This window comes from Mus caroli, chromosome 6, assembly GCF_900094665.2.
Source record: "Mus caroli chromosome 6, CAROLI_EIJ_v1.1, whole genome shotgun sequence".
Lineage (NCBI taxonomy): Eukaryota > Metazoa > Chordata > Mammalia > Rodentia > Muridae > Mus > Mus caroli.
Window position 1 is genome coordinate 130099325 of NC_034575.1, and position 24960 is coordinate 130124284.

At 36.7% G+C, this 24960-nt stretch overlaps 1 protein-coding gene across 3 annotated transcripts; it reads left to right on the plus strand.

Annotated features, from left to right (window-relative positions):
* The first annotated feature begins 4616 nt into the window (after window positions 1-4616).
* Smim10l1 (small integral membrane protein 10 like 1) lies at window positions 4617-10338 on the plus strand. 3 transcript variants are annotated; one of them, XM_029478375.1, is made up of 3 exons: window positions 4619-4972; window positions 8535-8602; window positions 10228-10338. In XM_029478375.1, the coding sequence occupies exons 1-2, from the start codon at window positions 4781-4783 to the stop codon at window positions 8592-8594; spliced, it is 252 nt and encodes an 83-aa protein (XP_029334235.1). In that variant the 5' UTR covers window positions 4619-4780; the 3' UTR covers window positions 8595-8602; window positions 10228-10338. The 3 variants fall into 3 exon arrangements, with proteins under 3 accessions (XP_021020146.1, XP_029334235.1, XP_021020145.1); XM_021164487.2 differs by lacking the exon at window positions 8535-8602 and having other exon boundaries at window positions 4617-4972; XM_021164486.2 differs by lacking the exons at window positions 8535-8602; window positions 10228-10338 and adding an exon at window positions 7232-8528.
* Window positions 10339-24960: the final 14622 nt, after the last annotated feature.

Consider the following 24960-nt stretch of genomic DNA (forward strand, 5'->3'; position numbering starts at 1 on the left):
CTGGTGACCTTGACTCCTATGGCTTGTTCAATCCTATTCCCCACTGTTTCATAAGATTCTACGAGCTCCACCTGATGTTTGGCTATGGGTCTCTGCATGTGCCTCCATCCACTGCTGGATGAAGCCTCTAAGGAGACAATTATGCTAGGTTCATGTCTACAAGCATAACAGGGTATCATTAATAGTGTCAGGGGAGGACTCTCTCACATGGGATGGATATCAAGCTGGAGCAGTCATTTATTGGTTATTCCCAAAGTCTCTGCTCCATCTTTACTTCTGCACATCTTGTAGGTAAAACAATTATTATTGTGACAAACTCATTTATACAGATCATACACTTTCAAGGAAAACACGAAACATATTACATTGCAAAGAATAGTTTCTTCAATAAATGAAAAACCAATGACAATATGGAAAAAAAATTAACATCAACTTAAACTTCACACCCCCCTTCAAAATGCTAATTTGAGTTGCTCACAAACCTAATTACAAAAAGTAATATTGATTTTAAACAAGTTAAAAATATTCTTATATCTTTTATAACCTTCCAAGGCAAACTTGTGGCAATCCTCCTGCCTCAGCCTCCCAAGTGTTAATAGTTATAGGTATGTTCACTATGCCAAGTTTCTATATTTATGGTCTTCTTTGTTGAGTTTCTTGATCAGTATATGTTGACAGAATTTATCCACATTACTGCATGAACCTGCTCTTCCTTCCTTTGGACTTCTCTCCAGGCCTTTTATCTCCAGAATCCTTATCCTCAAGGTATGTTGGGTTTTGTTTAAGGACTTTCTACAGGTATTGATTTTATTGTCTTTATATCCATTGATACAATTTATTATATTTATTTATGTTGAGCCATCCCTACACCTCTAGGATAAACACAATTTGTTGATGGGTGATATTTGTTTGATATATGAAACCTCATTTGTAAGTATTTTAGTACCTAATGTTTATCACAGACATTGCTCTGCAATTTCCTTATCTGGTATGTCTTTCTCTGGTTTGGTATAAGAACAATACTGACTTTTTAGAAGTTTGAAATACTTTCTTCTGTTTCTCCCCCCACCCCTTTTTGTTCATTTTTATAAAACAATTTAAGTATTTAATTTAAACAATTTAAGTATTTGCTGTTATTTCCTTTTTGTATATTCAGTGTAATTTTTATATGAATCCATCTGTCAGAAAACTTACTGTTTCAATCTACATGTTCATTGTTAGCCAATTTACAATGCTGTTTATTCTTGACTCAACTTGCTTTATATGAATCTAGAAATTCTTTAATTTCTTTTTGATTTCTAACTCAGTGGAGTTTAGGCATTTAAAGTATTCTCTTAAAATGTTGTGATTTTCTTTGATGTCTATTGTTAACACTTCTCTACTCAGTGAGTTTTTTAATTTCCTCCTCCCCATTGGCTAAAAGTCTATCTTGCTAACAAGAGCCAGATCTTAATAATCCTTAATTATTTGTCTTGCATTTCTCCATACTGTTCCATTGTGAGGCTACACTCTAACTACTGATCTGTCTGCAGTTACAGGTATTTGGACTGTTTATTTTTTTAGTTACTGTGAGACTACTGTAAGAATGTTGTTTGATACATTCCCATTATCCTCTTAGGATAGTAAAACCGAGACATTAAATATGGTATTCATTTTTTCCTCCAGGCAATGAAAGATTCAACACTTATTTTTTAAAAAACACCCCTTTGACCTTGCTGTGGTTAGGACATTAAATGAATCCCCAAATGTCTTGCAATGAATGTTTGGTATTGGATGTAGCAATAGTCTGAGGTGAGGCCTTGAGGTGATAGGAGTAAGCAACACACTGATACTCTGTCTCTCTTTTTTTTTTTTTAAAGTTAAAACCAAACCCTGCTCTCTTAGAAACTTTTTACAAGTAGATTTAGAAATTTATTTGGTTTATTTCTTTCTACACAATATTTTTGCTAGCTAACAAAGGATTTCTGTCATGCCAAGTACCAGGCAATTTTCCATTGCATCATTAGTGCAGCATGACTCAAATTGCTCATCCCCAGAATGAATAAGTGACCAAAAGGGCAGAAGGATGTTACTCTTTCCAAAAAATATACGTTATTACAAAAAACATTGATTTTATAGTATAGTCCCATAAATTGCCTAGTGCTTCTACAGTATCTAATTACTTGCATCCACTTGAAAACATTTTCCTTTCAAAGGATTTGACTAAATAGCTGCAGAAATTTCCACTAAATATCAAGCTGTTTCTGTATATAGCATGACTGAAAGGTTGAATTCAAATGATTAGCACAGAGGTATTCAGACAGCTCATTTTTTTTTCCTGGTCTATGGTTTTCAATCACTAGAACCCAACCCTTTCAATCTGAATGGATTTCTTTCCTAGTGGATTTAATTAGTAAATTCTTAAATAAATAATTAGGAATATGGTTCTGCACAGCACCATTGTGGCTCACCTTAAACATTCTCAAATGATTATCCAGCTAAACAAACCATTTGAAAGCAAGCTTTAGGCAGAATCAAAGTTAAGGAAACAAAAGATTGGGTAAAATCAAGAGAAATATCATCTACAGAAATGATTTTAATCATCTGCTACATTTGATCAGTTGTTGAAATGTACCTACCTGGCAGCAGGTATGAAATAGGCTATCAAGGATAAAGTTCAAGGGATAGAAGGCAAACTACAACCCTCTAAAATATCAGATACCAATCTCTCTTGAGAAAAAAAGTGGGATTGGGATCTTTTTAAAGACTCTATCATTTTCTACAGGAGTAAATCTTCACTATGGCCACTTAACTAGTTAGTGCATGGCTGCTATATTCCCCACTCCCTGAAAGTAAAAGGCAGTTATTTTCAGGGAATTAACAAGGGCAAGAACCAGTGGAAGCTAGGGATAGGTCAGGTGGTGTAAGCATGTGAGTGACTAATTCTGTTATTTTAAGTGGAAGATCCAGGCTCTTACTGACCTAAGTCAATGTTGACCAGCTCCATGGATTCCGATTTCATAATAAATTATACCTGTGCACAAAAACTATGTACATTGTGTTTCTGAGTTGGTCACTCATCCTAAAATACTCTTTTTTCCCTCTATTCTTTGGTTAGGGGAATATTTTCTCTACTGGTTTAGCATTGATGGAATAGCAGAAAAGAAGCATAAATGGGCACTCTTCAAGTTTTCCAGCTTTCACAATGTCTTGTTATTTGCACCAGCCCTAAATGTAGTTTGCTGAGAAACAGAAATGCTCTATGTATAAACAGATGACATGACTACTCCATGGCACGGGAAGGTTTTATTGAGGATTTAAGTGAATAGCCAGCGGCAACTGGAAGTGTTTAGAGCAAAGAGAAAAAGTAGACTAAACATGGCCAACAGACTAAATTATGGCCAGGGCTATCTGTGAGAGAGGGGAGAATAACGGGATTGAGAATAGAGAAATCGAGGTGAGACTAACAATGGTTACAGAAGAGTAGCTAGGGAAGGGCCAGCGGATGGACATCAGGGCTTGGGAATACATAACTGAGTGGGGACTGAAGAAGCCTGGAGGCAAGGGATCTTGATATGACTAGACAGGGGCCAAAGGTATATGTTAACAAGAGAACCACCGTCTGTTTTGCCAGAGGTAAGGGAAATAATGCTCCTTTAGGCAGATAGGAACACAGTTCACAGTTTCTTAAAGGAATGCTGCCTTTTATCTAACCAGAAATCCTCCTGCAGTCCAAAGTGGAGTTCATTTTTGGATAGACTGTCTTTTGAAGTTTGGGAAATTGAAGTGTCCTTTCAAGTTGACACTCTCAGAGCATGGGGATTCTTGAAATATATAACACATATACGCAAGTCAGTGTCAGATATAAGAAAATTTAACAATGACATTTAAAAGTATTCTGTATTCTGAAAGTCCTGCTCAGAAACTAACATACATGCATAATAAATAAATGAGGCTAAACTGGGGCATTACCGAAACAAACAAAAACACTGGAAGCGCATTACATAAATGACAGAAATAAAATGTGAATAATGGAGACTCGTATTTCTATAGGATACCAAAAAAAAAAAAAAAACCATGAACATAAAAATTAGTATCTTGGTCCTTAAGAATCTACCTTAGGTTTTTCACTAGTCCAATTCCATGCAAAAAGCTGGAATCTATCCTAATCTTAACTTTCAATGGGTTTATATTAAGTGTTGACACAACTCTTTGCCTCTCTCTCTCTTTCTGGAGCTCTCTCTATATATACATGTTCATACACATGCTCTACCCAAAAGTGCGTGATTTTTTTTTTTTTTTTTTGCTTAATTTGTCACTTTCAATATAAATAGTCCTAATACACAGGTAAACTCATAACCTCATACGATGACGTTTTCAGTTATGGTGTGTTACAAATGCAGACTCTATGCCCGTATACACTTACATACGGTGACAGATCACTGTGTCTTAGTGTCTCAGTGAATGTTACATGAATATTGAGCAGACACAGTTATTTTCCTCGACCTTTGATCCTTGCAAAATGTGTACTAAATGTTGGCTAAATTACATCAGCTCACGGAGCTCTGCCCTTTAAAGGGACAGCGGCACGGAGATCCGCTGTCCCTAGCAGTTACATAACTGCCAGCAGCAGGAAGCTGACAGGAAGAGGCGGAGCCCACGCCGCCCCGCGCCACCAGGGAGGGAGCGGCGGCCGCTGGCGGTGGCGGCGAAAGCGGTGGCCGCTTCGTCCCGGCCACGGCTCATCTGGCTCGGGAACTGCGCGGAGCTTCGGAGACCCTCGGCCTGGTGGGACAACGCCATGGGTCCCGCCGACGCCCCGTCCGCCCTAGCGCTCAGGGCAGTGGGCCCTGCGGCCGCCACCCCGTACGGTGTCTTCTGCAAGGGGCTGTCCCGCACCCTGCTCGCCTTCTTCGAGTTGGCCTGGCAGCTGCGCATGAACTTCCCGTACTTCTACATCGCGGGCTCCGTGATCCTCAACATCCGCCTGCAGGTACACATTTAGAGCCTTGTCTGCGTTGCCCGCCACTCGGGACCGCAAGATGGCCGCTTCCCAGGCCGCCCCGCGGCACCTTCAAGAAGCGCGAGAAGAACGTGCAATCTCGCGAGAGCTGGCTTGCGCACAGGCGGTCCGCTCCCAGCCTCTCCTATCAGGGATTTGAAGGTGGGAAAGCTAGCTGGGTTAATTAAGAGCAAGGATGTTGTTCGAGCATCAGAGTTGCGATCCAAGGAAGTATCCAAGGAACCACTCGTCTGTAAATTCCTGGCACGTCTTAGGATGTGACAAAGGGCACAAGATGCATTATGAGAAAGGAAGGCTGAGGTTTTCAAGAACACAGATTTACATCAAACTTACGTTCTGAATTAATCTTTGAGAATACTGGACTGTAAGCTAGACATTGAATAAGAAGCCTGTTATGTCAAGAATGTGATTTAAAAAGCATTGCATCTCTCTTCCTCCCACAAGAGGATATATTGAATCTGGGTCAAAGTCAGACTACAGGAAAACCTACTCCCCAAATATGCCAGCAGGATTTTGAAAAAAATTGTGGGACTATGTGAAGATGTTCCTTTTAAAGAGTCCTTGGTTCCAAAGGAAAGAAAGTCTAGTTGCCTCACAGGAATTGAATATTCCCTGGTAGTAATGCAAATAGACCAAATGTGGCTTTCTACTTTAAAAAGAATGAGAATACTTAATTTTAGTTACAGAGTAAAATGCAGATGTTACAAACTTTTTTTTTTTTTTTTCGGAAATACATTTGACAAGTCGAGGGACAAGAAACTAAATGGAATGATGATGCCCTTTGTGGAGTGAGAGGGTAAAATGTGTAATTTGTGAACAGAAAGGAGATTTCGTTGATTATGGACAGCCATGTTTCTAACTGCTAAATGGAGGTGGAAACCACATGACCTAAATAGTAAATGTCCAAAGATGGAATTTTCTCAGTGTCTGAAAAGGAGCTAATATCTGGTGTGTGTGAATGTATGCTGGAGTTTTTTCCAAGCCTGGGGTGAATTAGTAATTGTATTTTGTTTTGAAATTAAAGCAAGTATTGAGAAACCCCAAGAAAAATAAGATAATCAAAAATTATTCTGCCATACCTCATGTGAATAGTACTGTACCTGTAATATAAGTTCTTACTTAACAAGAAATAGTTATGAACATTGGGAGGCTGGAAGTTGAAAAAGATATATGTATAAAGATACAAAGTACATTAAGATCGATTCCTGAGGACAGGAAGTTTGGTTAAGTTGTAGATTTATCATGTAGACTTACCTTGTGGACCTATCATTCTTGAGCCTCTTAAGTTTGATACCCAGCACTACAAAAATAATAATAATAAAATAAAATAAATAAAGGTCCAATATATAAAAAGCAACATAATCTATGATTAGGAAACTTAATGCAGAAACATCTAAAAGCTAAAAGTGGTTATTTCTAGAGAAAATAAATGGGGATAGGTACAGGAAAAGCGAGGCTTCGTTTGTTTTTGTTACTAATCTAACGTGACCTCTTCTAAATCATGTATATGATTTTCTCCCATTAAAATCTACTTAAAATATTTTGTTTTTAAAAGCTCTCCAGGTAATTATGTCTACCACCAGTCAAATGACCAAAAGTCTTGTTGTATTAAAATCTAAATCATACACTCAGCTGTTATTGCTTGATAATATTAATATATATATTAATATGGAACTATTCTGCCTATTGTAGCTTAGAAATGATTTTCATCTCTACTTGTGATTTTTCTTACATATAAATGTAATTGTATCCTTTCTAAACTCATGTAAGATGAATATATATTGTTACAGGCTTCGCATGGAATTGTCTCTGTTATTCGTTCCTGTGAGCACATATTAAGACAGTGCATGCTGTTTTAAAACTCCCTCTGCTGGCTTTCTTTGAAAATTGCTAGTTTCCAAGCTCTTCTCAGAAAAATTTCCTGATATTCAAAGATAACTGAAGAATCCAGTGAGAGCCAGACATAGTAGCACACAGATGTTTTTCCAGTACTCTGGAAGTTGAATTGGAACTATCATATGTTCAAGGACAGCCTGAGCCACATGATAAAAACACTGCCCCAAAGAAACAAAAGCAAAAGAATCCACTGGTTAAGAATAAAAATTTTAGAAGGAAATAATGTGTGTCTCCTCATTAGTTTAATTCTGGGAAAGCCTGTGAACCTGAATGTCTCACTTCTGTTGTTTGTTTATTTTTTGCCCCACCCCCTCTCTTTTTCTCTCTCAATAGGGCTTCTCTGGAAATTGCTGTATATTCCAGGCTAGCTCAAAACTTATGATCTCTCTGCCATCACCTTTTGATTACTAGGTTTACTGAGCTGTGCCAGCAATAGGCTTCATATTTGCCAGATAACATTTTAAATGTCAGAAAAGTCCCAAGGCATTTTGTCTAAGCTTCCAGGTGCTAAAATAGTTTGGCTAAATAAGTGCTCTGAAGGAAAAATTAGTCAGTTTTTTATTAATAAAGAAATATACCTGATGTTTTAAAGTATCAGAAAATTCCAATTGTAATAGGGCAGAAAGAGCGACCACAAAGAGAAAGAACTGGAAACTTACTTTAGTCTGTAAAGTACATTCTTTAAAAGCCTGAAGACCCAAATTTGATCCCCAGAGCCTAGTAAGCCAGGTTTGGTAGCATGATTGCAATCCCAGTGCTAAGGAGAGACAGAGTCAGATCCCTGGGGTTCGCTGGCCAGCTACCCTAGCTACTTGGCAAACTTCCAGAACATTGAAAGACACTGTTTTTAACAATAATCTGTTCAGTGCCTGAAGACTTATGTTCAGTGTTGACACTCTAGCTGGCTCCTACATTATTTCTCTATATGATATCCTGCTTTAATTCTGTATTTTTTTAATCCACTAAGTTGAATCATCCATATTTCTAAAGAAAGGGGACAGTAGCCATCTGCTTATAGCTCCTTAGCTCAGGGTGGGGCCTCAGGACTCCCAAGCCCCCACCTTATTCCATGATGGAGTCATTGAACTGGCTTGATATGGTACTGGTCTAATGTACGTCATCACAGCTTCTGTGAGCTCTTGTGTGCAACAGCTGTATAATATTTAAAGTTTTCATTTCATAGCACCCTTCTTCCTCCTGTCTTTTACATTCTTTCTTTATCTTCCATGGTGAAATCTTAAACTTATATGTCAAGGTGGAGTGGACAAAACAGTGATACTCTTCTTTTCATTAATAGCTATCCTGTATCATAAAAGTTAATTCACTATGAAATAGACTGTATTATTTTGTAGTTTTAATATGATGCACCTCTATCTTGATAGCTGTAATTAATTTGAGAGCTCTAGGGAAAACACTAGGCACTGTGTTACCTGTAATTCTAATACTCGAGAGACTGAGTCGGAAGAGTTCTAGTTTGAACCCACTGAAGTGTATGTAGGGGATATAGGGCCATCTTGAGCCACATTAGAGCCCATCTCAATATACGTTTCCTGTGAGTGTCCTCAAAACGTTTTTAATTTCAGTAGTATGGAGTACACCGTCAATATTCTGAGAGTTTATTATGTCTTCTTCACAGCACCTGCCAGCCTTGAATGCAAAGGAATTACTTCTAGTCCCAGGATTTGGAAGGGGCTAGGCTTCATGGTATGGAAATCAAGAGACCTAGAAGTTACTGACGCTTTAGAAATAATCTGAAGGTAGTATAAAGGCCACCAGAGAAAGATGCATCATTTGTAGGCATGGTTTGAAAGTGACCAAATCATGAGATTAAAAAAAATGTTTTAAGTAAGAAAACAAGTCCAATTATATGGAAAAACTTTTATTTTATAACTACATTAAAGAGGAAACTCTCTATAAAGAAAACATTGAGAAGTATAAACTATATCATATATTATGAGTAAATACCTGAAAGAGTATTTACATTTATAAAAGTCTGAATAACTATAGTTTATAATCCTATGTTCAAGTACCTGTTACACTTTTTTAAAAACAAAATCAAATGGTTGAACTATATGTGTTGGGGAAGTTGTTATTGTATATCTACATATAATGCATATTATTATAAAATGTTTGGACAGGTAACATGGTCAATGTTGATGCTATTGCTGAAGTGTTAGGATAAGTACAGTTAAATCAGAAAACTTGGCTGGAGAGATGGCTTAACTGTTAAGAGCACTGGCTACTCATGCAGAGGATTCAGGTCCTGATCTCAGCAGCACATAGTAGCTCACATCTGTCCATGGCCCCAGTACCGCAGGCATCTGATATCCCCTTTGGCCCTAGAGGTAACTGGAGTAGGCATAGTGCACATACACCCTTGCAGGCAAATACTCATACACATAAAAATGAAATGTAAAAATCAGAAAACAGACGATCATTGATTTCATGATATATTAAGCTAATACATGGTATGTTGCACCAAGGAATAGTGAGAAAGCACTTATGATCTAAAGCATATGAAATGGGAAGTACAGAATGAATAACAGAACTACTGCATCTGTGGATGATCACCTCTTTCCACTAACCCATCTCATTATTCTATTGGAATTGCACACTCCTATTCATGTGTGTGCATACATGTGATGTGTGAGATATTCCAGTGAAATAATTCCTTGAACTTCATGTTTCTCTTCTGTCTCCCCAACCATTTCCACACACATATTTAAGACTCCCAATGGTTGCAGTGGCCATTGGCGCCCGACAGAACTGTTCCTGACCTATGACACTATCATGTCCTTTCAATAGCAAGAGGTTCCTGAGTAAAGAAATAATGCCTCATCTTGTTCTTTCTCTTAGATACTGACCTTAGTAACCTTTCCTTTGACAGACACTATATTAAAGTCGTGGGTCTTTTGGAATGTTTTTAGTCATAAGAGAACTTGAGTGTTTGAGGGTGAATCCTAACCCAAGGAGTAATGCTGAAGGCCAGGACTGCAAACTGATGTGTCAAAATCATCTCCCGTGTTTAGAGAACATTTACAAAGACTCTTTTTTCGTGCTTCTTTGTAGATTTTTGCTCACTTTAAATACTGCCTTCATTTTTAAAACAGATTTTTCTCACACTTCTCAGGGAATATATTTGGTATTAATGGTCAGTTTGACCTGGCAGACAGACTTCTGGTTATGGCTGTGGGGCTTAGCTTGATATCAATGGATGTGTGAGGAACTATCCTAAGTATGGGTAGGACCATTTCTGGGACAGGGAACTCTGGACTGTGCATGGAGAAAGGGAACTGAATAGCAATTAAATTCAGCTCTTTTTTTCCCAGGTGAGACTCTGATGGGACCACCTGCTCAAACTCCTGCCACTCTATTTCTCCTGCCTTGATGGACTGCGTGTTGGACTGTGATCTAAAATAAAGCTTGTCTCCTTTAAGTTATTCTATCAGAATATTTTAACACAGCTCTTCCCTACAATAAGCTTAAGATGGAGCGAGCCTAAGATAGAAGGGCAGGCTCCACAGTGGCCAAGAGTAGAGATTAGGTTTACAGTGAGAGTGATTAGAGGTTCCTTAGTCCCTGAGAATGAAATGCCTTCATTATAACAAAGATAAAAACAAACCAAAGAATAACTAGAACAACTGTCAAAAAAAGTCTTGGTATACCAGGAGTCAAATGAATTGCCTGTTTATGTTGCTCAAATGGGTTTAACAAAATTTCAGATAATTTTTTTCTTTGAAGACCAAGTGTAAGGCTCTGAAAGGATACAGATAGACAGTATCTTACCTTTGTCTAAAATGAGAGAAGGGTTTTGCCATGTATACAACTGTTAATGGGGTAGAGTGAGATTCTACTAGGAGAATCTACCTAAAAAGTAGCACGTGGTCCACTTGATAAACTCTGTAAAGCATTCTTAGAAGTCAACACAGATACAAGTTTTTAGCTGGTATATGTGTCCAGAGGTACTCAAGAAAGCACACCTGGGTATACCTGGTGCTTTTTGGAACTTGGCATCAGAGTTTAGACAGTTTTATCAACAGACTCAGAGTATTCTGTCAATCACCTTCCTCTAGATGGAAAGAAGAAACCATCATATACAGTTTCTCAAAGAAAACATTTATTTGGCAGGTAAGAGGTTAGTAATGAAAAAAAAAATACAGTAATGATTCTTCCCTTTCCAAAACATTTGGTCAACCTTTCTAGGTTGCGTGCACTGGCCTAGGGATGCATGTCTTGGGAGAGGGTCTGATGCTTCTGAGTCATATAGGAAGGTGACAGCTGGAGAGAGTGGAGATGAGGGGCTAATGTGCACTCAATTTAATTTGTACATTACAATTTCCATAGCAAGATAATTAAAATATAATTCCTAAAATAAGATACTTTGTTTTATAAAACACAGATTACTAATCGAGATGTATTGCATTATCTTATCTTTAAATCCATCTTCAGCCTCATTCTCACCATCTATATGTAGACCCACACAGCTCAGACATAGTTGGATAGAAAGAGGGAATACTCTACCATTACCTTACTTATAACTCCATGGAGCCAAACCAGCAAGTCTGATCATCATTTCACTTCAGCTTGTCATTTTACCTTACAACTCTGTAGACTAAATAAATAGAATGCCCAGTATTCTGTGTGTAATATCTAGTATCTGTACATTATAATTTCACTATCACAGTAAAAATTTTATGGGAAGCCTCCCCCATTCTTATTTGTAATTTATAATTATTTATGTCCCCTTAAATTATATTATTATAAATACCTCTCCTCATCCACAGTCTATTAAACTTGCCATTCTATTATAAACTTTGCCCTCTCTGTCTGCCCTCTTTATCTACTATCTGTGTCTTGTGCTAAAACCTATAGTGATAGGATTGCAATGAAATGTGTCCAGAAATCCAAGCACTCTCACTCTTAGGACATGTTACCTTGTAACAGCAACATAAGTGTTATTCTGTGATTTCTACTTTTACCAATTACATAATATGTCACTATTAAAGCACCTGGATTTAAGAATTTTTCTATACTTAATGAAAATTATTCTTATACACAGGAAATATTAAGGTTGCAAGAAGTAAAAGTCATTGTGTGTGTGTGTGTGTGTGTATGTACACACACACACTATATATATATATATATATATATATATATATATATATATGTGTGAGAGCTTATGAAATTAATTTGAACACATTCTCTAATAAGAAAGAAGCAGCCTGGCTGTGGTGGTACTTGCCTCTAATTCCAGCACTTGGGAGGCAGAGGCAGGTGGATTTCTCAGTTTGAGGCCAGTCTGGTCTACAAAGTAATTTGCAGTACAGCCAAGGCTATACCAAGAAACCCTGTCTAGAAAAACAAAAAACAAAACAAAAAAACAAAAAAAAAAAAAAAAAAAAAAAAAAAAAAAAAAAAAAAAAAAACGAAAACAAAATAAAGAAAGAAAAGAGGAAGGAAGGAAGGACAGACAGAAAGAGAGAAAGAAAGAGAGAGAGAGAGAGAGAGAGAGAGAGAAGCAAAGCAAAGCAAGGGGACAGTTATATGTGAAGCTCCTTTGTACTATGGTAACCAATTTGACCTTTAAAGACAACCGTGGCACATGGCTGAGGAGATGCCTCAGAGGATAAAATGACTATAGTTCAGATTTCCAGAACCCACATTAGAACTAGGCAGGGATCTATGCTGTCTCCTAGCCATCTTAGCTATCCAGAGTCAGACAGGAGATCCCTGCGGCAAGGTGGCTAGCTAGACTAGTCAAAGTGATGTGCTGGAGCACATCAGCTCTGTTTCAGCAAGAGATTCTCCCTTAATAATAAAGTGGAGAGGGAGGGAGATACCCAATATCGAGTGATAGCCTCTGTTTAAACACACACACATGCACACACACATGGAGATACCCAACATCGAGTGATAGCCTCTGTTTAAACACACACACATGCACACACACAAATGCACACTTACAGAAACAGAAAAAAAATTTTCTAAATCAATCCTGAATACTAAGAAACTACTGAAAGCATAACTTCCTGATTTCAAGCTGTGCTGCAGAGCTATAATAATATATGTACCATGACATTGACACCAAAACAAGCATGTTTATCAATGGAATTATATTGAAAACCGGATAATCAGAGGAAATATTAGACCAAGTAGAGTGATTCAGTGAGAAGCTGAGAGAAGCCTGCTTGAATTGGTCAGCTTAGAGAGGAGTTTGAGCTAGAACAGATGAGTTGAGTCAGTCAGCAAGAGTGCAGACAGAAATACAAGGGGTGAGCTAATTCAGGAGTAAGCCTCTGAGACAAAAATACATCTGACAAATAAAAGTTACTTTTTCACCTTGTCCTCAACATTATTGGAGAAGAAGAAAGCTCACCAACATTGAATAAAGAGGGTATCTGACAGAAATATCACAGAGGACAAGAGACATCTGCCATAAAGCCAAGGAGAAATTCATGTATGATTGTCCCCAAAGGAAAAAACAGTTCTTTGAGTTCTTTTGGATGCCCAGAGAGACACTGGAGACTACCAAAAGGTGGAAGACTGGAACCCAGATGAAGATATGCTATAGGAACCTATGAGACGGGAAGTCACATTTAGCATAAGAAAATCTTAATTATATTGACATAATTTTCCTGCAATAGAAAATGGTAAGTTTTCAATTTCAAATCCATATGACCAAGGATAGGAGTTGAGTTAATAGAAATATTACTTGAAAAGCTATTGTATGTATTGCCCTTGTGATGACCTGAGTAAACCCACCCTACATTCAATTGCAGACATTATTACCTCTTTTTAAAAAGTTGAAAAACATCCCTACAACAAGAGTCATAAACTATGATAATAAAAAGACTTGAGAAACAAAGTACAGCGAAAGTAAGACTGCAGGAACTAATTAATTGCTAAACCTATGTTACCTAGTAAAACTGAGTGTCAAATAGCCCATTGAGACTTTAGTTCCACTACTTAATGAAATCAAGGAAAGGTGACTCAAAGCTTTAAGTTTGAATTGAATTGGAACTGCATGAAGACCATTTGCCACTTAAGTCTCTTGAAGGAAGCAAAGACAAGCTGAAGATAGGTGACACAACTTGGTGAATTTACTCTTTATCTTGGGATGTTTTCTCTTTTATCTCTTCATTTTTCTTCAGATATTCCACTTGACCAGTGGTCTCCAAATTCCTTATTTGGAGGATCTTATTCTCGTTGAAAGCTAAAAGTAGAAATTCTGTCCCAGCCTGGAGTGTTCATTTTGGCAGATTATATATTTCAATAGCAAAATATTTTGTGACTTCAGTAAAAATATTTTTTCCAATTAAAAAGTATTGACTCTTGAAAATTTGAAAATAAAATACACCTTGGTATTAAGAGGATAAATATATCTATATTTCCATTTCCCTTTAAATATAAATTCAAGGTTAAAGTGTATTTTAAATCAAACAGGACATTCACTTAAAATTTCAACCTCCCTTTGGGATTCAGTTTTTATATTTAAATTACAGAATTCTTTTTATTAGATATTGTCTTCATTTACATTTCACATGCTATCCCCTTTCCTAGTTTCCTCTCTGAAAGGCCCCTATACCTTCCCCCTGCCCTGCTCCCCAACACACTCACTCCTACTACCTGGGCCTGGCATTCCCCTGTTTTAGGGCATATAATCTTATCAAGACCAAGGGCCTCTCCCCCTATTGATGGCTGACTAAGCCATCCTCTGCTACATATGCAGCTAGAGACACGAGCTCTTGGGCTTCTGGTTAGTTCATATAGTAATTCCTCCTATAGAGTTGCAGACCCCTTCAGCTACTTGGGTACTTTCTCTAGCTCCTTCATTGGGGGCCCTATGTTCCATCCAATAGATGACTGTGAGCATCCACTTCTGTATTTGCCAGGCACTGTCATAGCCTCACAAGAGATAGCTATATCAGGGTCCAGTTAGCAAAATCTTGTTGGTTTATGCAATGGTGTCTGGGTTTGGTGGTTGTTTATGGGATGGATCCCCGGGTGGGGCAGTTTCTGGATGCTCCTTTATTCCATCTCAGCTCCAAACTTTGTCTCTGTAAATGTTTCCATGGGCATTTTGTTCCCCATTCTAAGAGGGAACGACGTATACACACTTTGGTCTTCCTTCTTGAGTTTCATGTGTTTTGCAAATTGTAACTTGGGCATTCTAAGTTTCTGGGCTAATATCCACTTATCAGTGAGTGCATATCATGTGAGTTCTTCTGTGATTGGGTTACCTTACTAAGGATGATATCCCCCAGATCCATCCATTTGCCTAAGAATTTCATAAATTCATTGTTTTTAATAGCTGAGTAGTACTCCATTGTGTAAATGTACCACATTATCTTTATCCATTCCTCTGTTGAGGGACATCTGGGTTCTTTCCAGCTTCTGGCTATTAAAAATAAGGCTGCTATGAACATATTGGAGCATGTGTCCTTATTACAAGTTGGAACATCTTCTGGGTATATGCTCAGGAGAGGTATTGTTGGATCTTCTGATAGTACTAGGCCCACTTTTCTGAGGAACTGCCAAACTGATTTCCAGAGTGGTTGTAACAGCTTGCAATCCCACTAGCAATGGAAGAGTGTTCCTCTTTCTCCACATCCTCGCCAGCATCTGCTGTCACCTGAATTTTTTATCTTAGCTATTCTGGCTGGTGTGAGGTGGATTCTCAGGGTTGTTTTGATTTGCATTTCTATGATGATTAAGGATGTTGAATATTTTTTCAGGTGATTCTCAGACATTCGGTAGTCCTCAGTTGAGAATTCTTTGTATAGTTTTGTACCCCAGGGAGGAATGAAGTCCTAATTACTGTACATGAGTTATTTCTGACATTTGGGGGAAACTTTTACAGAAAAGGCACAAACAAAAAAATGACAAATAAACATGTTTGTACAAGAAATTTAACATCTTTTGTAGAGTGTCTTCACATTGCTGTCATCATTGGTACAAACGCTTTGTAGATCCCTGACCATCCCCATCAATGTCTGCTTCCTTGATCATTCCATCAACCTCTCCATCTGTTGAATTCTCGCCAAGGTTTCTCATCACATCGAAAAGCTCTGCTGCACTAATATAGACATTAGTATCCAGATCAAACACCCAGAATGATTCTCTGATTTCTTCTTCACTGTCTGTGTCTTTAATTTTTCTTGCCATCATAGTCAGAAGTTCAGGGAAACCAACTGTGCCAGTACCATCTACATCTACTTCATTGATCATGTTCTGGAGTTTGCTTCAGTGGGGTTCTGCCCCAGATACCTATGAAATTGTGGGTACTGTGTTCCTAATGAAGAGATTTGGAAAACACATTGAGTCCTTAAGGTGCTGATCCTACACAGTGTATGCCAGTCAAGCTTTGATCCTCTCTTTCTTATGGTGGAGTTACAGGTGTATGTCACAGTGCCTGGCTCAGTAAATTATATCTTTACAACTATGAACTGTTTGTAAAAACAATGAAGCTTTGCTAAATTCTTCCCTGTTCAACATGGTTACAATTTGTCCAGTAATTTTAACTTTATTAATACAAGTATTGAAGATTTATATAGGTTTATACATAATGTTACTTTGCAGCATCAGTATGAAATTGAAAATCTGAATATGACAACTTTATCTTTGTTTGGATTTTCTCAGAATTTAATTTGTTTTGTAGATTTTATCTTGGAGGTATTTGATCATAATCATAGATAGATGCTTTATTTATTCAGGCACATATGATCCTTTGTGCATTTTAAAAAGAATTATATAATTTAGAACATCAAATCAAAAAGTAAATATTATTAATTCAGAATATGTCAGAGGTAGTTTTTCAAATAAATGTCACATTAAGGAATATTTATGAAAGTTACTTTAATGACAATTTTGAAATTATATTATGGCATGGATATTAATAGAAAATCAACCAACTCTGGTAAATAAAACAAAACAAAACAAAACAAAAAAACAACAACAAAAAATCCCCACACATCCAATATGTGGATTTAGTTTCAGGGTGGTAATCACTCTGATGACAGTAATGTATGACATTATAGAAAGATCAAAAAATAATCTCATTCTAAAATCAAGCCCACTCTTTCAAGAGAGCTGGACAAGTAAGAGCACTTGTGTTACGATCCTCAATTCCCATTTTTCATCAATACAAAATCTGCATGTGTTGGTGAATTCCTATAACCCAAACACTGGAAAGTAAGGTGAAGAGGAAAGTACTTGGATCCTGGTGCTCATGATCAACAACCAAACAGAATTTGGACTCTCCAGGATCTAGGAGAGACCTTATCTCAAGAAGTAGTTTGCAGAGTGCTAGAAAAGACACCCAATACTGATATCTAACTTCTATAAACACAAACATCATGGCAGCACACTGCACACAAATACCACATACATACACATACACACACAGGGAAGAGACAGAAATTCAGAGACAGAGAGACAAAGAGAATACACAAGAGAAAGAGAAAGAGGAGAGAGGGAGAGAGAGAGAGAGAGAGAGAGAGAGAGAGAGAGAGAGAGAGAGAGAGAGAGAGAGAGAGATGTATTCTATTGTTTCCAGGGAGGGAATAGTTGTGAATGTACTTAAGGGAGGGGTGTTTTTAATATGTCGCTTGGTTAGGGATACAATAGACTTTATGGAACCATCTATGACCCAGAGTCCTGAATGATCTTATGTTTGTCAGTGGCCTTAAATTTTAGTCTAAATATCACCCACTCCAAAAAATTCAAACAAAATCAGAAATTGCACATTAATTATTTTGTTGGGACATAGATGATTGGGTTATATTCAATTTTCTATGAGTTCTTGATACAAAGGAAAAAGAAAGGCTTTATATATGGCATTATGTAATTTTTCATTGCTTGGAAGGACCACTGATGACAAAAATGTGTCTCTTTTTCCTTTAGTTCATCTATAATTTGCAGAATTATTGGTTCCCTCCCCTTCAGATCCTTAAATCCTCCCCCAGAATTTTCCATAGGGGTCCATATCCTCAGTCCAATGGATAGCTGTAAGTATCTAAATCCTGAAGGGGATGGAAACCCCATTGGAAGAAAAACAATATCAACTAACTATGACCCATGGGTCCTCAAGCAGAAAAGTAGTAGAGGACTGCCTTGTCTGACCTCAGTAGAAGATACACACAATCCTGTACAGACTTGATGACCTAAGGATGGGGGATATTCAGGAGGAGGGGGAACATTCTCTTGGCAGAGAAGGGGAGGGGTAGGGAATGAAGAACTCTGGAGGAGGAAACAGGAGGGAGGGATCAACAAAAGCAATTAAACAAGAAAAAAAGAAAAGACATCCAAAATTGAGGAACTCTGGAAATGAAAGATTTAGGAATTCAAACAGGAACTACAAAGGCAAACTTCATCAACAAAGTGCAAGAGATAAAAGGGAGAATCTCAGACATTGAAGAAATAGACTTGTACAAATAAAAAGGAATACACACACTTCCTTAATTGGATTGGAATAATATTCAACTTGTCACAGAATAATCAAAGCAATAAATTGTCAGAACAAAATAATATTAAAAGCTAAAAGGGGAGACCAAGGAACATAAAACTGATCAGAATTAAGCATTCATTCTCTTTGAGGACTCAAAGAGGCAGAAGGTCCCAGACACATATCCTTCATCTCACCACACAAAAAACAATAATGTTGGCTGCAATTCTCAGGAAGGCTTTCAATCACCAGAAATGGAGTAATGAGATTTTTAATGATAAAACCAAATGTAAGCCAATGCTGTTCTGCCATTGAAGCAATTCACTATTTTTTAAATTTTTGATGACAATCATCCCTACATTCTTCTTATCAACCTAGGGTAACTTTGGCTGTTTCTTTAGGAAAAAGAATATCTAATAATCCCTTCAGATAGAACTGATGATAATGATAGTTGACAACTAATAAATAACTGCAGAAATAGAGGGAGATGATTAAAACTGAGTTAGACTTTACCTCCTGAAAAAGAAGGATATTCCTCAGAGATGATCGCTAGGAAGAGGAAAAAAAAAGAAAAGATTAAGGTGAAAAGTTAAATCTTCAATTGTCAAGAGCTAACAATTACCTGTGATGAAATACTACTTCTAATCACTCTCTAACATAACTTATAACTAAGCCTCCTTGCTACCCTGAGATTGTGCTAGAGAGAAGGAAATGTTCCTTTTGGAAGAGTCCCCAATAAACTATTACCTGCCTACTCTTAAAAAAAAAGTCTTCCAGTGTAGCCTTCATATTTTCTGGCTCATTTTTTATGGTAATTCATAATTCAGTATCAAAATGTATTATTTTAAGAAATAATTGTATTAATATATTGTTTCAGGAAGAAAACCTGAAAGTAGAGACTATGTAAGGGAATAACGAACATGAGTTGGGAGTTGCATTTCTTTCTGTATGTGCAACGAGGTGAGAATTATCATCTGATTCTGTTACTGACAGCATGGCTGTGCATTTATCTTTTTCATTGGGGCTGCATCTACTCCACAGCAAGGCTAGCCAAGTGCACTATTAACTTATGTCCTCACTGGGCATAATTATCTCAGTTTTACCACCTCTTTATTCATTCTTACACTGCAGAAACTAATTTTTCTACATGTTAATATTTTGTTTATTCTGATTATACATCAGCAAGGTATGACCTGAATGTGTCTAAGAGAGAGAATAAGTCTTTTGCCTATGAAATCTTCAGTCTACTTTTTGGTCTATTTTCTTCCCACTTTTTTGTACCTAGTAGTGTCTTGTATGCACCAGCAGAGTCTACAACAAATTGGTATTAATTTCTACCTATGAGCTCAGGGACAGCAAGACCACCATTAGCAGGACTGCCAACATCTTGGAGGACACTCTGGAATTATTCCCAAGGATGTGCTGAGATAAGCAAGGCAATGGCTTTATAAAAAGTAGCAGAACAATGGAATCTTTGAACCCGAAGTGAGTAAACTCACACCTGCAGTCTGTCATCTGTTAATCCTCTTTGGGAATGTAGCCCAACAGGATATGAAGCAGAAGACATTGTCAATGTGTCTTTTCTCAAAGGTTCAAAAGATGATCTTTGGAATGATCTTGAAGGAACCCTCCAAATTCTAAGTTCAAACATTAGAATTAATATTTGCTTATTGTTAAGTATAATGTTGGTTGCTAATATTATCAGTTATGCCTCTACACTGATTTTGACTTGTATTTTATATGCTGACATGTATACAACTCTATATGTGTTTATATTTGTAAGTGTGTGATAATTAATATGTTATAATATAGGGAGTATTTGTACATGTACTTGTATTTGTGTCACTATGGTGCCTTATGCTACAATGAATACCTTAGGTATCTCCATTACTTATTCTATTTCAGTTTCTACATGTCACTATGTCTTTGTACAATGTATTCTGTGTTATACTACATTTTCAGTTTGCACAGACCTAAATCAATATTATATCCAATAACCATCTAATAATAAAAGCTTATACATATTTTAACAGTTTAGCTCTCACTCTGGTCACATCCACAAAGACTGTTGAAGATACTCATAGCCTGTTTTGTTTTGGATTCTTCATCCCAGAGAAGTAGGTTACTTAAAGCAAACAGATGAGTTTAATATCCTAAAGAGTATAATAGAAGACTTTCCATGGTAGAGAACTACAGCTACATATTTCCTAAAACAAACCTTTGTATTTCCTGTCTCCACTTCTTCCAGCTTTGTGACTTTGTCTGACTGGGTTTGCACAGTATGTCTCCTAGAATATATTGTTGATCATTGAAGCTGATGATTGTTCAGCTCTAATAAAGCATTTTATTTCTCCACGCCATTGCCATCAAGTTCTGATTTATATTAATTTATTTATTATTGAATATAACTAATTCAATAGAACCTGATCATACTCTCACTTCCTCTAGATGACCTAAAGCTTCCTAAATACTCAATTTCGTGCCTTTTATTTGTCTTTCTCTTTAGTGAATGAATGATAAATACACAAAAAAAATCAAATTAAAAGGAATAAAATAAATTGTGAAAAGTCACATGCATATCAACAAACATGGAAACAAACACATATATTTATACACACAAAAACATTTGCAGGTATTATCAACATCAAAAGACCAATATGAGAAAAAATCCTAAGAGAAACAACATAAAAGAAACTACAAACAAAAGGAAAAAAAACTGTCAAGTTTATCTCTGTAAGTTTTTGATAATTATTATACCCCGACATAGTTTGAGAAACTGATATATACAAGTGTATCAATTTTCCCTATTCTGGGTAGATCTTTCCTCTATTTTCTTCTCATACCAAAACATTTTCTCATTTACTTTGCAATAATTCATTTTTGATCTTTTACTTCAGGTGTGACAGTCCCCTACTCTATCATAGTTTGATTCTAACATTTAATTTTTAAATACTTATTTTATGTGCAAGGCCCTTTTTTCTGTCTGTATATACACCACACATAAACATAGTGCCTTTATAGTTCAAAATCCTGGGTCCTCTACAAGAGCATCAATATCCTTGACAGAAAAGTTCCCACCCACTTCAGCAACTGTTCTTAGTTTGTAAAGCAGTACTAAGGTGCCATGGTACCAAAATGTCTTTGTGTGAGATACTAGACTGGCCATGTTCTGTTACTCTGCTAGTTACTCTTGGACCCAGATCTATTGGACTTTTTCTTGGAGACATAAATTAATCAACTGAGTAACTGCCTCTTATTATTCAAAACCTTGTTGAAAGTTCCATAATGTTCACCTTAGTGCAGGATGATGGAGGTGGAAAGATAGGTCTGTATAATGTCTGTGATATGTAAGGTGCTATCATTAAAAAATAAAACCTAAACACATCTGCCTGGTGTATATTAATGGTTCCTAGCTCTGTATGGGAAAGTCTTCTCTACTTGTACCAGTAGTAGAGATGCTCTCAGGAAGGCATCCTCACTAATTTGGTTTGATTCAGGTGATGGGGCCATTGAAGTTCAATTAGGCCTTTGCTTTTCTCCCTGCCTTAATTATGGCTGTATTCTGAAGGTAAGACATGTTTACAGTTGGGCAGTACTCCATTATTGACACACATTACGCACAAGTACCTTTGTGTCTTGAGAGAGGGAAATTCTCTAGAGAAGACAGAATGCGGACACTTTCATTTTGCTAACTATAACATGCTTTTGTTTTACTGGAACACAGAATTGATAGGTAGGAAGAATAAAGGAGCATTCACTGAGAAGATAAACTTAGTGTGACTCTAAGTGAAGTTTATTTGAATTTGAAGAATTTTTGTTCATATTGAGATGAATAAGCAGTCTCGTGGTATCAGCAGTAATAAAGACAGTTGTCTCTGAAAATGAAACACTTAAATTTCAAATATAATTCTATCTATACTAATTTCATGCTAGTGCAAATAATATAACATATAATAATGGTAGCAAAAAGCGTGAAACCTTGCTTGGTTGTAGATAAAAGGCATCTCATCATCTCATAATTAGTTTTTCGTTTGTTTGTTTGTCTGGTTGTTTTGGGGGGTTGTTTTGTTTTCAAGACAGGATTTCTCTGTGCATCTCTGGCTGTCCTGGAACTCACTCTGTAGACTCAACTTGCTTTGAACTCATAAATCTGCCTGCATCTCAAGTGTTGGGATTAAAGGCATGAGCCACCACTGACCAGCGATAATTGTTATTTCTTAAAAAACAGTTTCAGTTATATGAGGAACTCAAAGTATCAGTAAGCATGAGGAAACTGGAAATGTGAAATTAATTGAAAATAAAATATGGTAAGATAAGGACCCTGTTCACATCTAATGATTGTATATTAGTACTCAATTTATTTACATTTTTAAAAAAAGTAAAAATAAATTAACTTGTAATATTAATACCCTGTTGTTGGATATGTAACAAATGAAATTACATCAGTATATCAGTTATACCCATAATTACATGTTAATTTCATCTAACATCAACTGAGATGCTCATCAAAGGTTAAGGGAAGAACAAAACATATTGAAGCACAATTAAAGAGTATTAACACATAAAATTAATTTTAAAAAAGCCCAGAACTACACATGTTTGTAGTAATGTTGATGGAACTTGAAAAAAATAATAGCAAAGGAAGTAAACAAAACACAGGAAGACAAACAATACATGTTCTTTACTCATTTGGGAGTGCTAAGAAGAGTCGATATACAGAAGACAACAGACAAAAAAGGGAACTCAATTTTAGGAAGGGTAATGTTAGAGAAGATAGAGAAAGGCTGGATAGTAAGTATGAAAATAGAGAGAAAGAGTAAGTTCCAATGTTGTTCAGGGTGGCAAAGTGACAATATAATAAACATAGCATATTATTATATTCAAAAGTCATGCACAGAACTCTGTCCATTTCCAGTACAAAGAGACAGAAACTGCATTGAAGAAGGTATAAATTCAACTAAACATGTTTGTAAAATGAATTAAATATAAGTGTATTAATTAATTAATAAATACAGCAGCTGAATTAATACAGCAGCTACGCTTTTTTTTTTTAATCCAAGCTAGTTCACAATAACCATATTGAAAGGCCAAGAGTTATTTTAAGGCTTCATTTCAATACATCAGGAGTATTGATCTATTAATCTTCTAAGCTACTCTGACTTCTTCCTAACTATAATCCCAATTAATATTTGCAATAGTGACTTCCATAGTCCAGGTGAACTTTCATTAATTCATGTATTCATTTTACATGCCCATATCAGTCCACCCTCTCCTCCCAGTGCTCCCTTCCCTCATCTCTCTCTCCTAACCACTACACACAATACAAACCCCCTTTCTACTCCCAGTACATAAACTGCAGTACTATGTGCATGCCCTACCACTAAGTCCAGGTAAGGCAGCCCAGTTAGAGAAGAGGAACTCCAGGCAGGCTGGCAACAGATTCGGAGATATTCCTGCACCAGCTGTTGGGGTACCTAGATAAAAAACAAGCTGCACAACCGTTGCACATGTGCAGGAGGCCTAGGACCATCCTGTGCTTATTCTTTGGTTGAGGGCTCAGTGTCAGGAAAGACATTATTAAGAAAGTCTATTTTAAACTCTTTTACAGGGGAAAAAAAATCAATATAGATTAAGAACCAGAAATGTGTTTTCAACTTTTTACTCAGATTCTAGATTTATTCACTGGTAACTATTTTGTTTAGAGTGATGCAATGTTTTTTTTTTTTTTTTTTAAGTTAAGCATGCAAAAGAAATTTGGTTAAAAATTGACATGGATCCAGAAGAAGGTGCAATCAACAATGGTGTCCTTTTACTTAAGTCATGACATTTCATGGTTGAGAAAAGAAGACCTTAAACAAAGGACTCAGAAGTAGTCACACAGTGTTGAGAGATACTAGAGGAGAAGAGGGTTCCTACTGAAGTGATCTAAGAAAATCCTAGGTGCTTTGAAGCTTAAGCCTATTAACTTCCTTAAAAATTTTTGTTATGACTATGCTGCTTTTGGTGCCCTTTAAAACTATAAAGTGGAATAATTGTTCTTTCAAAGGAAGCAGGGTGGTAGAAATTTTATGATGGCTTCCAGACCTCATTTAAAGAAATTTTCCCAGTTCATTGTCTTCTCAAAGAAATATTACACATTAGGTATTATAACATTACCCCTTGTTGTCTGGGCCTATGGTTTGTATATAAAGTGCGGGGGACTGAGTTTCTATCTGAAGGGCCTTTGGACACTCAGTGAGTCACTCAGGGACCTGATCTAATCAAAACACTAATCCTTCTTTTAGTGTGTATCCCAGCTTAGCTTTGAATGCCTTCTCCTTCTGTTTTCTATCTTTCTTGTGCCAGAGTTACTGGTATATGACAGTATGCCTGTCTCTGTCAAAGATATATTTACAGCTATGAACTATTTGTATAAACCATGAAGTTTTCCTAAAGTTTTTGAAGTTTAACATGGTTGAAATTTGTCCTCTCACTATGACTTTAAACCTATTTGTGACATATCTTTGCAATATGAAATTGATAATACCTTGGAGCAATGTCAGTAATTATCTCCTGTAAGTAACATAGTTTCATTTTCTAAACTTCTTGAGAACATTTATCTTCTCCAGATCCCATGACA